At 36.4% G+C, this 16,004-nt stretch overlaps 1 protein-coding gene across 13 annotated transcripts in view; it reads left to right on the top strand.

Annotated features, from left to right (window-relative positions):
- UGGT2 (UDP-glucose glycoprotein glucosyltransferase 2) overlaps window positions 1-16,004 on the top strand; it is a 238,444-nt gene that overhangs the window by 133,651 nt on the left and 88,789 nt on the right. For all 13 annotated transcript variants that reach the window (XR_013533952.1, XM_078368500.1, XM_078368709.1 and 10 more), the window contains 4 exons: window positions 1,173-1,337; window positions 8,074-8,194; window positions 8,281-8,379; window positions 10,502-10,596. Coding sequence is in view for 12 of the 13 variants with exons in the window: in XM_078368500.1 (XP_078224626.1) it covers window positions 1,173-1,337; window positions 8,074-8,194; window positions 8,281-8,379; window positions 10,502-10,596 (480 nt within the window). In the remaining variant the exon portion in view is untranslated. The remainder of the gene's footprint in view (window positions 1-1,172; window positions 1,338-8,073; window positions 8,195-8,280; window positions 8,380-10,501; window positions 10,597-16,004) is intronic.

Raw genomic sequence — 16,004 nt, 5'->3', positions numbered from 1 at the left:
CCATATTTCGCACCCTATAAACATTGCTGTATTAGTCCATTTTCATGCTGCTGATAAAGACATATGTGAAACTGGGCAATTTACAACAGAAAGTGGTTTAATGGACTCACAGTTCCACATGGCTAAGGAAACCTCACAATCATGGCAAAAGGTGAAAGGCATGTCTCACATGGTGGCAGACAAGAGAAGAAAACTTGTGCAGGGAAACTCCCTCATACAAAATTAGCAGATCTCATGAGACTTATTCACTGTCACAAGAATAGCACAGGAAAGACCTGCCCCTATCTTTCTATTACCTTCTACTGGGTCCCTCCCATAACACATGGGCATTGTGGGAGCTACAGTTTAAGATATGGGTGGGGACACAGCCAAACCATGTCAACTGTGAATTTACATTGCCTAAGTATATTGTACATTCACTTCCCTTTCAGTCCTTGTTGTGCTCTCTTCACTTGGAATGTCTTTCTCTGCTTTATCTCCCTGGCAAATTTTTTTAAGCCTTTAAGACTTCTAATATCACTCCCTAAAAGCAGCACTGTATGATTCCTCTTCTCCATACACAAGCTTGATTAGATGCTTCTCCTAGGCCCCATAGAATCTTCTACATTCCTGTGTTTTATCTGAATATATGTGAACCCCTTGAGAAAAGACTTTCAGCTCTGTAATCACAGTATTTAGCCTAATGCAGGTGGCAGGATTAAGTAAATGTTTATTGAACATATCAATACAGGGATAAATAAGTCTCTGATGCAGATAAATGTTTGGATTTTTATTGTTAAGTAAATGTCATACTCTATACCAAGAATCAGCAAGTCCACCCACTGCTTGTTTTTGTAAAGTATTTTGGGGACACAGCCATATTTGTTTATTCATATGTTGTCTGTGACTGCTTTTGTGCTGTAACATGAAAATGGAGTCATTGTGTCAGAAACAAGGTGGCTCACAAAGCCTAAAGTATTTACTTGGTGGCCTGTTACAGAAAGTTTCTTGACTCCTACTCTTTGTAGGTAAATTACTTTCCTTTAAGTAATGTTTGGAAAGGACAGATAAGGTTAGCAAAATTGTTGTTTTCTCCCATGGCATTTAAAAATGTGGCAGTGTTCCTCTTTCTTACATTTATTTTTTAAACAATCATATTTTGTTTAACACTCTGATATTTTTTAACTGAATAGGCTGGAGCAAGCTTTTATAAGATGACTGGCCTGGGTCCTTTGCCTCAAGCTCTTTATAATGGTGAACCCTTTAAGCATGAAGAGATGAGTATTAAAGAACTAAAAGCGACTATTCTTCAAAGAATGATGGATGCATCTGTACATTTACAAAGAGAAGTTTTTATGGTGGGTAAGCATTTATGAGAAAATACATGATGAATAATATTTATAAATGATACTTTTATTAAAAATTTATTTTAATGGTAGTTAATTTGGTAAAAATTTTCATTCTGATCATTTAATAGTGATTTTTAAAATGATATTTTTAGCAGCTTATGCCATGCCTCCCTCCCTGTGCAGAGATTGTGGTGCAGAGGGGCCCTTTATACTCCATGCCCAGGCAGATCTTCAGGAATCTGGAACACCCACCCTCCTGGATTAGGAGTTTAGGCTGCCCCCTCCCTGTGCAGAGAACTTGGATCAAGGAATTTTCCCAGTTCCATGCCTAGGCACACCTCTGGAAACCTGATGGTTGCCCACTGGATTATCCCTCAATGTTGGTGCTTGTGCCTGCCATTGGGTGACCTACAGGCAGGCCTGCTCAGTCTGGCCCTGCCCATCTTGCCCACCATGGCTGAGCAGGGAGCCCAGACCACTGTGCACACTACAGATCAGCCCATTGCCTTAAATAGTTAGCAAAATGGTTGGATATAAACAGAGAGATTATCCCAGTAACAAAGACCAAGCGTATACCCTACCATTTTGGCCTCAGCATGCTTTTACTCATAGGGGCTATCTACTGGCTGGTAGGTCAAACCACACAACCTAAAGTAATTAGCTGATAGAAATGCATAGGTCTATAGAAGCATCACCTAAGGAATTTCAAAATACCATTGAAGGCTTTATCAATAGACTGGACCAAGCAGGAGAAAGAATTTCAGAGCTTGAAAACTAGGCTTTTGAACTGACCCAGTCGGGCAAAAATAAACAAAAAACAATTTAGGCCAGGCATAGTGGTTCATACCTGTAATTCAACGACTTTGGGAGGTCATTTCAAGAGAATCACTTGAGCTGAGGAGTTTCAAACCAGCCTGGGTAACATAGTGAAACCTCCTCTCTATAAAAAAAAAGACTTAAGACATAGCCAGGTGTGGCTGTAGTCCCAGCCTCTCAAACGGCTGAGCAGGAGGATCACTTGAGCCTAGGAGATGAAGGCCGCAGTGAGTCATGATCATGCCACTGCACTCTAGCCTGGATGACAAGGTGAGACCCTGTCTGGAAAGAAAAAAAAATTTTTAATGAACAAAGTTTTCATGAAATACGGGATTATCTAAAGGAACCAAACCTACACATTATTGGCATTCCTGAAAAGGAGAAAAAGTAAACAACCAGGAAAACATATTTGAGGGGATAATTCAAGAAAACTTCCCTAATCTTGCTAGTGAAATAGACATTCAGTTACAAGAAATTCAGAGAACACTGAGATACTATACAAAGTGAGCATCACCAAGGCTTATAGTCACCGGACTATCCAAGGTCAGTGCCGAAGTTAAAAATCTTAAAGGCAGCTAGAAAAAAAATGTCAGATCACGTCCAAAGGGAACCCCATGAGACTAACAACAGACTTCTCCATGATCTATTTTCAGCATTCTTAAAGAAAAGATATTTCAGCCAATAATTTTGTATTGTGTCAAACTAAGCTTCATAAGTGAAGGAGAAATAAAATCTTTTCCAGACAAGCACTAAGGGAATTCATTAGCACTAGACCAGCCTTGCAAGAGCTCTTTAAGGGAGTTCTAAACATGTAAATGGAAGAATGATACAAAAACATACTTAAGTACATAGCCCACAGACCCTATAAAGCATTCACATGATAAAAACTACAAAGCCAGCTAAGAACTTCACATAGGATCAAAACCTCATGTACTAATATTAAACTTTGGATATAAATAGCTTAAGTGCCTCACTTAAAAGGCACAGAGTGGCAGCTGGATAAAAAACAAGATCCCTCGGCCGGGCGCGGTGGCTCAAGCCTGTAATCCCAGCACTTTGGGAGGCCGAGGCGGGTGGATCACGAGAGATCGAGACCATCCTGGTCAACATGGTGAAACCCCGTCTCTACTAAAAATACAAAAAATTAGCTGGGCACGGTGGCGCGTGCCTGTAATCCCAGCTACTCAGGAGGCTGAGGCAGGAGAATTGCCTGAACCCAGGAGGCGGAGGTTGCAGTGAGCCGAGATCGCGCCATTGCACTCCAGCCTGGGTAACAAGAGTGAAACTCTGTCTCAAAAAAAAAAAAAAAACAAGATCCCTCTATCTGCTGTCTTCAGGAGACCCATCCCATGCATATGACACCCCTAGTCTCAAAGCAAAGAGTTGGAGAAAGCTATATCATGCACACAAAACAAACAAACAAAAAAAGCAGGGGTCTCTATTCTTAGATAAAACGGACTTGAAACCAACAGTAGTAAAGAAGGGCACTTCATAATTATAAAGTGTACAACAGTAAGACTTTAACTATTCCATATATATGTGCACCCAACTTTGGAGCACCCAGATTCATAAAACAAATGCTTCCACAGCTATGAAAAATCTTAAGACAGCTACAAAGTAGTAGTCAGAGACTTCAATTCCCCCACTATTATTGAACTAACCCAGTCATACAAAAATAAAAAAGAATTTAGGCCAGGCATGGTGGTTCATGCCTGTAATCCCACCATTTTGAGAGGGCAATCCAGGAGGATTGCTTGAGCTGAGGAATTTGAGACCAGCCTGGCAGCATAGTGAAACTGCTCTACAAAAAACTTAAAACTTAGCGAGGCATGGTGGTGTGTACCTATAGTCCCAGCTACTCAAAAGTCTGAGGAAGGAGGCAGACACCAGACAGATGGGTCTTGCTTTTTATCCAACTTGCCACACTGTGCTTTTTAAGTGAGGCATGTTGGCCATTTATATTCAAGGCTAATATTGGTACATGAGGTTTTACACCTATCAGAAGTTCTTAGCTGGCTACTCTGCAGTTTCTATCATATGTTAGACACTGACAGTGTTAGATTATCAAGGCAGAAAACTAACAAAGAAATTCTGGACTTAAATGGACAATGACCAATTGGACCTAATAGACATTTAAAGAACCTTCCACCCATCAGCCACAGAATACATACTTTAAGATCAACCATATGCCTGGCCATAAAGCAAGTCTCATAAATTTTTAAAAATCAAAATCATACTAGTCATGGACAATGGTAGAGTAAAAATAGAAATCAGAACTTGGAAGATCTCTGAAACCTACATAGTTACATAGAAATTAAACAACTTGCTCCTGAAATGACTTTTGGGTAAACAGTGCAATTAAGGCAGCAATAATAAAAATTCAAATAAATGAAAATGAGCCACATACCAAAATCTCTGGCATGCAGCAAAAGCAGTGTTAAGAGGAAAGTTTATAGTGCTAACCACCTATTTCAAAAACTTAGGACAGTCTCAGAATAATGACCTAATATCACACCTATAGGAATTAGGAAAAACAAGAACAAACTAAACTCAAAGCTAGCAGGAGAAAATAAGTAAAATCAGAGTAGAACTGAACAAAATTGAGACCCAAAAATCTATACAATGAACAAATGAAACCAAAAGTTGGTTTTTGGAAAGGAAAAAACAAGATCAATAGACAACTAGCTAGATTAACAAAGAAAGGAGAAAATATCTAAATAAGCATAATCTGAAGCAACAAAGGTGATATTACAACTGATCCCTTAGAAATACAGAAGATCCACAGAAGACCTCTATACACACAAACTGAAAAATCTAGAGGAAATGGATAAATTCCTGGTCTCCCAAGATTGAATCAGGAAGAAACTGACACCCTGAACAGACTGATCTTGAGTTCAAAAATTGAATCAGTAATAAACCTTCCAACCAATAAAAGCCCTGGACCAGATTGATTTATATCTGAATTCCACCAGATGTACAAAGAGTTGTTACCAATTATACTTAAACTGTTCCAAAAAACCAAGGAGGAGTGATTGATGCCTCCTAACTCATTCTGCAAAGCCCATATTATTCTGATACCAAAAGCTGGCAAAGGCACAATTAAAAAAAAAACTACAGGCTAATACCACTGATTAACATAGAAGGAAAGATCCTCAACAAAATACCAGCAAACTGAATCCAGCAGCATACCAAAAAGTTTCACCATGATCACGTAGGCTTCACTCCTCGGGAAGGTTGGTTCAACATACACAAATCAGTAAATGTGATTCACCACATAAACAGAATTTGAAACAAAAAATGTGATCATCTTGATAGATGTTGAAAAAGTATTCAGGAAAATCCAACATCCCTTCCTGACAAAAACCCTCAACAAACTATGTGCTGAAGGAACATACCTCAAATGAATAAGAATAATCTATGACAAACCCATAGCCAACATCATACTGAATAGGCAAAAGCTAGAAACATTCCTCTTGAGAACTGGAACAAGAGAAAGATGCCCAGTCTCACTACTATTCATCATAGTACTGGAAGTTCTAGTCAGAGCAGTCAGGCAAGAGCAACAAATAAAAGGCATCCAAATAGTAAAAAGTCCAGTATCTTTCTTCACTGATGATGATTCTATACCTAGAAAACCCTAAGGACTTCACCAGACAACTGGAACTGATAAATGACTACAGTAAAGTTTCAGGATACAAAATTAATGCACAAAAATCAGTATCATTTCCATACACCAATAACATTCAACCTGAGAGCCACATCAAGAGTGCAGTACCATTTATGGTAGCCACACGTGCATACAGGCACACACATGCACACACAATATGAAATACTTAGGAATACAGCTAACCAAGGATGTGAAAGATCTCTGCAAGGAGAATTACAAACACTGCTGAAAGTAATCATATATTCTACAAACAAATGGGGAAACATTCCATGCTCATGGATTGGAAGAATAACTATTGTTAACATAGGCATACTGCCCAAAACAATCTACAGATTTAATGCTATTCCTATCAAACTACCAGTCATTATTCACAGAATTGGAAAAAAACTATTCTAAAATACATATGGAAGCCGAGAAGAGCCCAAATACCAATGCAATCCAAAGCAAAAAGAACAAATCTTTAGGCATCACATTACCCGACTTCACCCTATACTACAAGGTGTATACTACAAGGCTACAGTAACCAGAACAGGATGGTACTGACACAAAAATAGACATTAAGGGAATTCATTAGCACTAGACCAGTCTTACAGAAGCTCTTGGAACAGACTTATGGAACAGAATAAGCCTCACACCTACAACTACCTAAGGTTTGACAAAGTGGACAAAAATTAGTGGGGAAAGGACCCTCTATTCAATAAGCGGTCCTAGGATAGCTGGTTAGCCACATGCAAACAAAACTGGACCTCTACTCTTCACCACATTCAAAAATTAACCCAAGATAGATTAAACATTTGAGTATAAGACTTAAAACTATAAGAACTGTAGAAGAAAACCTAGGAAACACCATTCTGACATCAGCCTTGGGAAGAATGTATGGCTAAGATCTCAAAAGCAATTACATCAAAAACAAAAATTGACAAGTGGGACCTAATTAAAAAGCACAGCAAAAGAAACTCGCAACAGAGTAAACAGACAACCTGCAGAATATACAGAAAGTATTCACAAACCATACCTCTGACAGTTCTAATATCCATAGTATTCACAAATCATACCTGTGACAGTTCTAATATCCATAAGTATTCACAAACTATACCTCTAGTATATTCACAAACTATACTTCTAATATCCCTAAGTAGCAAAAGTATTCACAAACTATACCTCTGACAGTTCTAATATCCCTAAGTAGCAAACAAATCAACAAGCAAAGAACAAATAACCCCATTAAAAAATAGACAAATGACATTAACAGACACTTCTTAAAAGACACACAGCTAGCCAACAAACATATGAAGAAATGTTCAACTTTATTACTTCTTAGAGAAACAGAAATCAAAACCACAATGAGATATCATCTCATACCAATTAGAATGGCTATTACTAAAATGTTAAAAAAAAACAATAGATACTGGAGAGGCTGAGGAGAAAAGGGAATGTGCATATACTATTAGTGGGGGTGTAAATTAGGTCAGCCTCTTTGGAAAGCAGTCTAGAGATGTTTCAAAGAATTTAGAATAACCATTTAACCCAGCAATCTCATTACTGGGTATATCTCCAAAGGAAAAGAAATTGTTCTACCAAAAAGACACATATATGTTCATTGCAGCATTATTCACAAAAGAAAAGATGTGTAATCCACCTAGGTGCCCATCATCAGTGGATTGGATAAAGAAAATGCAGTACCTATCTACACCATGGGATACTACACAGCCATTTAAAAATGAAATGATGCCCTTTGCAGCAACATAGACTCAGCTGGAGGCCAAGTAAACTAACACAGAAACAGGAAACCAAACACCACATGTTCTCACTTGTAAGTGGAAGCCATACATTGGGTACTCATGGACATAAAGGTAGCAGCAATAGAAGCTGGGACTTCTAGAGGGGAGAAGGAAGGAAAAAGTGGGGGAAGAGCTGAAAAACTATCTGGTTCTATGGTCACTAACCTGGTTAATGGGATCAGTCATAACCCCAACATCAGCATTATGTGATATACCCATGTTGTAACCAACCTGCACAGGTACCCTTGAATCTAAAAGAAAAGCTGAAAATTTTCAAAAACCAATATTTAATTAAATTTATTTTAGGCACAATTGCATCTAAAAATTGCTTAATTGGAAAAAAAATCTAATTTTTACAAGAAAATATATTGTCATAATTCTAATTTGCATATTTATTTTTGATTAATCTTTAATTTTTGTGCATAATTTTTAAAACGATATAAATTGCCTATATTATCTAAATAACATTTTTGTTGTTTAGGGCACATTAAATGATCACATGAATGCAATCGATTTTCTAATGGAAAAGAATAGTGTACCCCGTATAAATTCTTTGATTTTGCATACTAACCAGCAGTACCTTAATTTAATATCTACATCAGGTAAAATAATTCTATACTGTTCTACAAATGCTTATTGAGCTGTGAATGCTTTATTTATATTTAACATTTAATTTGAAATTTTTCAGTAACTGCTGATATAGAAGATTTCTCTACTTTCTTTTTCTTGGATTCACAAGATAAGAGTGCTGTAATTGCAAAGAACATGTATTATTTAACCCCAGACGGTAATAAGCATATTTTATTTACCTGAATTTATTCCTAAAGTGATAAAAACTTGTAATCTTTATAGAGCAGTTGCATAATACATTTTCATAAATTGCTATTCTTTTATATATCTAAACTAGATTTCAAGTTTAGAGTTTGTAAAATTTTTAGTATTTAAGGTGTGCTGAGGAAACGATGCCTTCTATTCTAACTTTGTTTATCTTGGGGTTTTTGTGGGTTTTTTTTGCCTTTTTTAAAGTAAACTATTGTCACCTTTTTTAGAAAAGAATAAAAACTTCTCAGTACTATGTAAACTCTCTTATAATGTATAAATAAAAGTATAATTCCTGGATCAGAGAAGATAATAATTCTACATTCCGTTTAAGGAACCTGCAGATGTTTTGCTTAAGATAGGGGTTACAACCAGAAGAGAGGAGACCGAGACAGTAACACGCTTGGAAAAAGGATTTAGCCACAACTGAGAAGTTGGCAGTACGACCACAGATTTGTTAGGGTACAGTTGACTATTCAGATAGATGAATATGAGTAGAATTTGGTTGGTTTTTGTTTTGCTTTGTTTGGCCTGCTTTGCTCTAGAAATAAAAACAAGAGCCAATGAGTAAAAGGTTAAAGAAGGTTGGTTTTGGTCTCAGTAGAGAAGTGGTAATTTTCCAACAGTGAGAGTGCCCTAAACAGATGGAATGAACTATGTTGTAAGGGACAAACTTTTATACAGGAGAGAGATTTAAAGCAAAGGCCATACAACCAGTTTTTGTAAATGCTGTAGATTAAATCCAAGTTTCTACCAGATGGCTCCTGGATTACTTTCTAACAGATTCATGATTCTATGTTCATAAAGGAGTCTGGCTACGTTAAATGCAACAAATGATAAAATATATAATCAACAATATTAACAAACATAATATAAAGAATAATAAAATATACAATAAAATAGTTCCCTCTTATGGCAGGCTACAACCCTGAATGTGAAGGCAAAAAGACATAGAGAAGTAAGAAAAAATAGAAACATATTTATCCCAGATCTGCGTTATATTTCAAAAATGTCTCTTGGGGGGAAAAACAAACTAAACACACACACACATTTAAAAAAATTAAGGAATAAGTTAACCTGTAATTTATGCTCTTTAGTTAACTCTTGCAATTTAAAGGAATGTTGGCACTGAGAATTGAATTTTCTCTTTGTATTTCTGTAAATGTGTAAAGAAATAATAGTTTTGAGAAATTTACTTAGTGCTTTTGAAATATTTCTCAATAAACAAGCTGTGATGGTGAAAAGGCTGTCATTAAAAAGGCACAGAAATTCTTTACCTTTCTTCTTTAAAAAGAATGTTACTCTCTTACCCATAAGTTGTTTCTTAAGGTTGCAAGTGAAATCAAGGCTGTCCTTTCTGTTAATTTTTTATCTTTCATTAACCAAAGCCAGTTTTTATATGATTAGATCACACTGGCTATGATAATAACTGTAGTTTCAAATCTATTCAGAAGTAAGTTTTAGGTATAGCAAATTTTTTAAATAATTATTTTAAATTGGTAGACTGGTCGTAAGGACCAGTTTTTCAGTAGGTTTTATTGATGGCCAGACAAGTATCATTTCAGGTGTTATCTGCTTAATGCTGGATGAAATTAAACCCATTTAATTGAGACTTCAGAATATTGATGGAACAAGATGGTATAAATTTGGCCACATTCATGATAGCTAAACAGTTTAAAATAAATGAACTGTAAGCTAGTAAAATATTGCTGTTTTCTGTATCTACTAATAAGCTTGATTGTTCCGGTTTTACATACATGTGGGATATAAAAAACAATTTTCTTTTTTTTAACAAATGTAGCTAGAAGGCAGATTTGCTTACCAATGCTGGGAGCTTTATATAAGCTTATATAATGAATTACCCTTGTAGCATTTTTATATGTAATTTTATATGTCTTTATATTTATATGTATATATGTGTACATGCATATATACATTCATACATACAATTTTAGCAGTCTTTGCTTATTTTCAGAAATATTATTTTGATATATTTGTTATTATTTTTATGTGTAAACTATAAATGTTCCCCTGGTTTTTGTTTTATTTTTAAAAAGAGTTAATTTGACTAAACTGTTTGAAACTTTCAGATGACACTATAATTTCTGCAGTCACTCTGTGGATTATTGCTGATTTTGATAAGCCTTCTGGGAGAAAACTTCTTTTTAATGCATTAAAGCACATGGTGAGTACCTAGATATTCTTACTAATAATTTTAATTTATTGCAATTTAAAGAAAGCAATATGAAGAATATGCATTAAATATTTTTTTCTTTCCATGGTAATGTTTTAATTAAGTAGACTAAGGTAGGAATTCAAATTTAGTCTTCATGTAAGACAGGTAACTTTGCTCAGGAAAAGAAAAATCTACCTGTTTTCTGTGACTCATGAGATATATTCTCTGGTAGCCCTGGTGATCAGACATACACATATCTCATGTCGATTACAAGTAGGATATTAAAACAAAGTAAATAACTCTAGAGCCTATCACTACTTCAGTGACCAAAAATCCGCTATTTACCAACAATAGCTAGTAACAGCAATTTTTGGTCACATAGTTAAGCAGCACTTTTTTTCCCTGATTATTTAAGAAAAACTAAGTGAATTTATCTCACTGAAGAATATTTTAAGCCTTAAGTCAACATTAAATTTCTTGTTATTAATTACAAACCAATATACTTCAAAAGGATACATTTCTGTATATAAAAGTACTCTTTCACAACCTTCTGTATTTCTAAGGTAATAGATAAGTTTATCTGGATAAAAACATACTTAAGAAACATAAACCAAAATATTTTATGAAATTGTTTTTATATTAGCTAAGTATAAATGTATTCCCATTTAACAAATTACCAGTTGGTGGCTTAAAACAATGAACATTTATCTTAGCAGTTTCTGAGGTTCTAGAATTTAGGAGCAACTTAGCTGAGAGGTTCTAGCTTAGATTCTTTTATGAGGATATAGCTAAGATGTTGGTTATAATTGTAGTGATCTGAAGGCTTCACTGGAGCCAGGTGGACAAGCTTCTAAGATGATTTACTTACATGCCACTGCAGGAGTCCTCAGTGTTGCACTGGCTTTTTGCAGAGTGCTTCATTCCATTGCCACATGGAAATGGAAAAATAGTTTTTGGTATTACTTAAGTGCCCTCACAACATGGCACCTTCCTTTTTCCAGAACAAGTGATAAAGAGATAAAGACAGCCACAATGTCACAATTTAGCCTCAAAAGTTACACACAGTATTTTCTGGTTTTTTTTTTTAATTTTTTATTGCATTTTAGGTTTTGGGGTACATGTGCAGAACATGCAAGACAGTTGCATAGGTACACACATGGCAGTGTGTTTTGCTTCCTTTCTCCCCTTCACCCACATTTGGCATTTCTCCCCAGGCTATCCCTCCCCACCTCCCCCTCCCATTGACCCTCCCCTTTTCCCCCCAATAGACCCCAGTGTTTAGTACTCCCCTCCCTGACAATAATAGTGGGAGACTTTAACACTCCACTGTCAATATTAGACAGATCAACCAGACAGAAAATCAACAAGGATATCCAGGGCTTGAACTCAGACCTGGAGCAAGCAAACCTGATAGACATTTACAGTATTTTCTGTTTGTTAAGCAAATAATTTCTGTTCAGTATGAAAGGTGATTATCAGGGCATGAATACCAGGAGATGGGGATTGTTGGGGCCATCTTAGGGATTATAGCCACCACATTAAGAATAAATAATACATCTTAAATAAAACATTTTTATTTCATATTAGACCATGTCAGAATGCATTTGGGCTTTTTTCCATAGCCTGCATATCAGAAAATTTCAAAAAATGGCTGTTTGGGATTTATTGCATCTATTGGGAGAAATTAACTTTTTCCTGCTGTTTCTTCTCAAAAAGTTCTGGATGTGTTTATTCTTTCAGAGGCTCACAAACTGCCTTTCTTCAGTGGTTACAATATATCTAGCAGATAACTTTCTCTTGATTTAGTTGCTGCTTCTGTAACTTTCAGAAGTGCTTTTTGGTAATTACTTATTTCTTATAGGATGGATGGTTATTTTTATTGTCCCAAAGTTTTTCAAAACCCAGGTATCTTTAAAACAACAAATTAAAAACTCTATAATATATGAAGTAGAATTAGGACAAGAAACAATTTTGGAACCCAAAATGCTATCTGTTGGAATTATGAAAATAAAAAAAACTGTAACCTTTGTGTAATGAAATTATTTCACTGTAGTTTTTCTTTCACCCAAGTATTTTACCTTTTTTTCTTGTTATTTAATATCACATGTTCCTTGTAGAAAATCAGAAGTACATAAAATCAAAGATTAACAAGGAAGAAAAAGTAATCACCCATAAAACCTCTTTTAATGTTTAGGTGTATTTCCTTCCTGGGTTTTTTTATATTCATTTTTACATGGTTTAAATTACCACTTACAATATTAAAATTGTTTTCTTATGTCAAACAATATGTCAAAAAGAATTCAAATGGATACATGATAAACTGTCTACATGGACATATCTAGTAACATTGAAAATTCAGGTGGTTTTGGTTTTTGCTACTGTTGATATTCATACAGTCATAAATAATTTTGAATGTGTAGCTTATCTGTTATTTTTATTATCTCTTAGAATAGTTTATTAAAAGTGACCCCATCTCTACTAAAAGTACCAAATTAGCAAGACATGGTAGCACATGCCGGTAATCCCAGCTACTGGGGAGGCTGAGGCAGGAGAATCCCTGAACCCAGGAGGCAGAGGTTGCAGTGAGCCGAGATCACACCATTGCACTCCAGCCTGGGTGAGAGTGAGTCACCATCTCAAAAAAAAAAAAAAAAATGTGTTTACTGAGCCCAGGCATAGTGGCTCATGCCTGTAATCCCACGTAATCCCGAGGCTAAGAAGGGAAGGTTGCATGAGGCCAGGAGTTCAAGCTTACTCTGGCAACACAGCAAGACTCTGTCTCTAAAATAATTTTTTTTCAAACAATTAGCCAGATGTGGTGGTGTATGCCTGTAGTCCCTGCTATTAGGGAGGCTGAGGTGGGGAGGATCACTTGATCCCAGGAGTTTGAGACTGCAGTGAGCTATGATCACACCACTGCATTCTAGTCTGGGCAGTAGAGTGAGACCCCATCAATCAGTCAATCAATCAGTCAATAAAATAATGTACTGAATATAAGGGTTGTTAACATTTTTAGACTCCTGATAATTTTTAAGAAATGTCTTTCCAAATGGTTGTGAATTTTCATAGTTTTTGAGAGGATCTTTCACATCACAGTGTTGAAAGCATTGATTTTTGTTATACCTAAATCTTTCTGCCAATTTAAAAAAAGAAGATGGTTTCTTTTAAATTATTATCATTATTATTATTTTTTGAGACAGGGTCTCACTCTGTCATCCAGGCAGCAGTACAGTGGTGTGATCTCAGCTTACCACAACACCCACCTCCCGGGTGGCTTGGGACTACAGGTGCATACCATCATGCCCAGCTAATTTTTGTGTTGTTTTGTAGAGACGGGGTTTTGCCTTGTCACCCAGGCTGGTGTCAGACTCCTGAGCTCAAGTGATCCACTCGCCTCTGCTTCCCAAAGTGCTCAGATTACAGGTGTGAGCCACTGTGCCTGGCCAAAAATGGCTTCTTATTTGTATTTATTTGACAAGTAGTGATAGGGAACATTTTTCTTTCAGTGGGACTTTATATTTATTTATTTTTAGCTTAGATGCAGGGGCACATGTGGAGATTTGTTATGTGGGCATATTGTGTGATGCTGAGATCTGAGCTTCTAATGATCCTGTTGTCCAAGTAGTAAACATAGTATCTGATAGGTAGTTTTTCAACTCTTATGGCCCCCTTTCTCCCTCACTAACCCCTTGTGGAGTCCCCAGTGTCTATTCACATATTTGTGTCCCTAACACAAATTGTTTAGCTCCCACATAAGTGAGAACTGCAGCATTTGATTTTCTGGTTTTGTGTTAATTCACTTAGAATAATGGCTTCCAGCTGAGCCCATGCTGCTGCAGAGTACATGATCTCATTCTGTCAATCAATGTGTACATTGATTTCAATCTGCATATATTGTGTAGTATTCCATGGTGTATATGAGTCACATTTTCTTTATCCACTCCACCACTGATGGGTACCTAGGTTGATTCCATGTCTTTGCCATTGTGATAAACATGAGTGCAGGTGTCTTTTTTGGTAGAATGATTTATTTTTCTTTGGACGTATACCCAGCAAGGGAATTGTTGGGTTAAATAGTAATTCTGTTTTTAGTTCTCTGAGAAATCTCCAAACTGCTTTTCACAGTGGCTGAACTAATTTTCATTCCCACTGTGTTTAGGCATTCCCTTTTCCTCTGCAACCTCATGAGCATCTGCTATTTTTTGACTTTTTAACAATAGCAGTTCCGACTAGTGTGAGATGGTATCTCATTGTGGTTTTGATTTGCATCTCTCTGATGACTAGTGATATTGAGCGTTTTTTCATGTTTTTTGGCTGCTTGTATATTGTCTTCTTAGAAGTGTCAGTGTCCTTTGCTTACTCTATAATGGGGTTGTTTTTGTCCTCTTGATTTATTTATGAACATATTTCTATGTTTGTTAGCCAGTTATGTTTCTTTTTTGAATAAGTATTTTCCTGTAACTTTGTCTGGTGCTCCTGGGGAAAAAAAATTTTACAGTGTGACTCTCTACCCACTAGTCTGTCCTTCCAAGTCGGAGAGGCATGCTAACACTGCTTCCTATCTGACATCTAGAAAACAGCAACAACAAGAACACTGTCACCACTGGTTTTTTCAACTTTTATTTTAAGAGTCCATGTGCAGGATGTTCAGGTTTGTTATATAGGTAAATGTATGCCATGGTGGTTTGCTGCACAGATCATCCCATTGCTAAATATTAAGCCCTGTATCCCTTAGCTCTTCTTCCTGGTGCCCTCCCTCCCCACACCCCACACCCCACACCCCACACCCCCAATGGGCCCCAGTGTATGTTGTTTCTTCCATTTTGTCCATGTGTTCTCATCATTCAGCTCCCTCTTAAAAATGAGAATATGTGATCGGTTTTCTGTTTTTGAGTTAGTTTGCTGAGGATAATGGCTTCCAACTCCATGTCCCTGCAAAGGACATGATTTCATTCTATTTTATGGATGCATAGTATTCCATGGTATATATGTACATTTTCTTTATCCAGTCTATCATTGATGGGCATTTAGGTTGATTCCATATCTTTGCTATTGTGAATAGTGCTGCAGTCTTCAATCTATCTTGAATTGATAGATTTAAGTCTTTAATCTGTCTTGAATTAATATTTACATAAGGTGTAAGGGAGGGGTCCAGTTTCAGTTTTCTGCATATGGCTAGCCAGCACTTCCGGCGTCATTTATTAAATAGGGAACCCTTTCCCCATTGCTTGTTTTTGTCCAATTTGTCAAATTATCAGATGGTTGTAGGTGTGTGATCTTATTTCTGACTTCTCTTTTCTGTTCCATTGGTCTATGTGTCTGTTCTTCTACCAGTACCTTGCCATTGTGGTTACTGTAGCCTTGTATATTTTGAAGTTGAAAGAACTCCAGCTTTGTTCTTTTTGCTTAGGAATGGC

Source organism: Callithrix jacchus, chromosome 1 (genome assembly GCF_049354715.1).
Source record: "Callithrix jacchus isolate 240 chromosome 1, calJac240_pri, whole genome shotgun sequence".
Lineage (NCBI taxonomy): Eukaryota > Metazoa > Chordata > Mammalia > Primates > Cebidae > Callithrix > Callithrix jacchus.
This window is presented reverse-complemented; position numbering and strand designations above follow the sequence as displayed.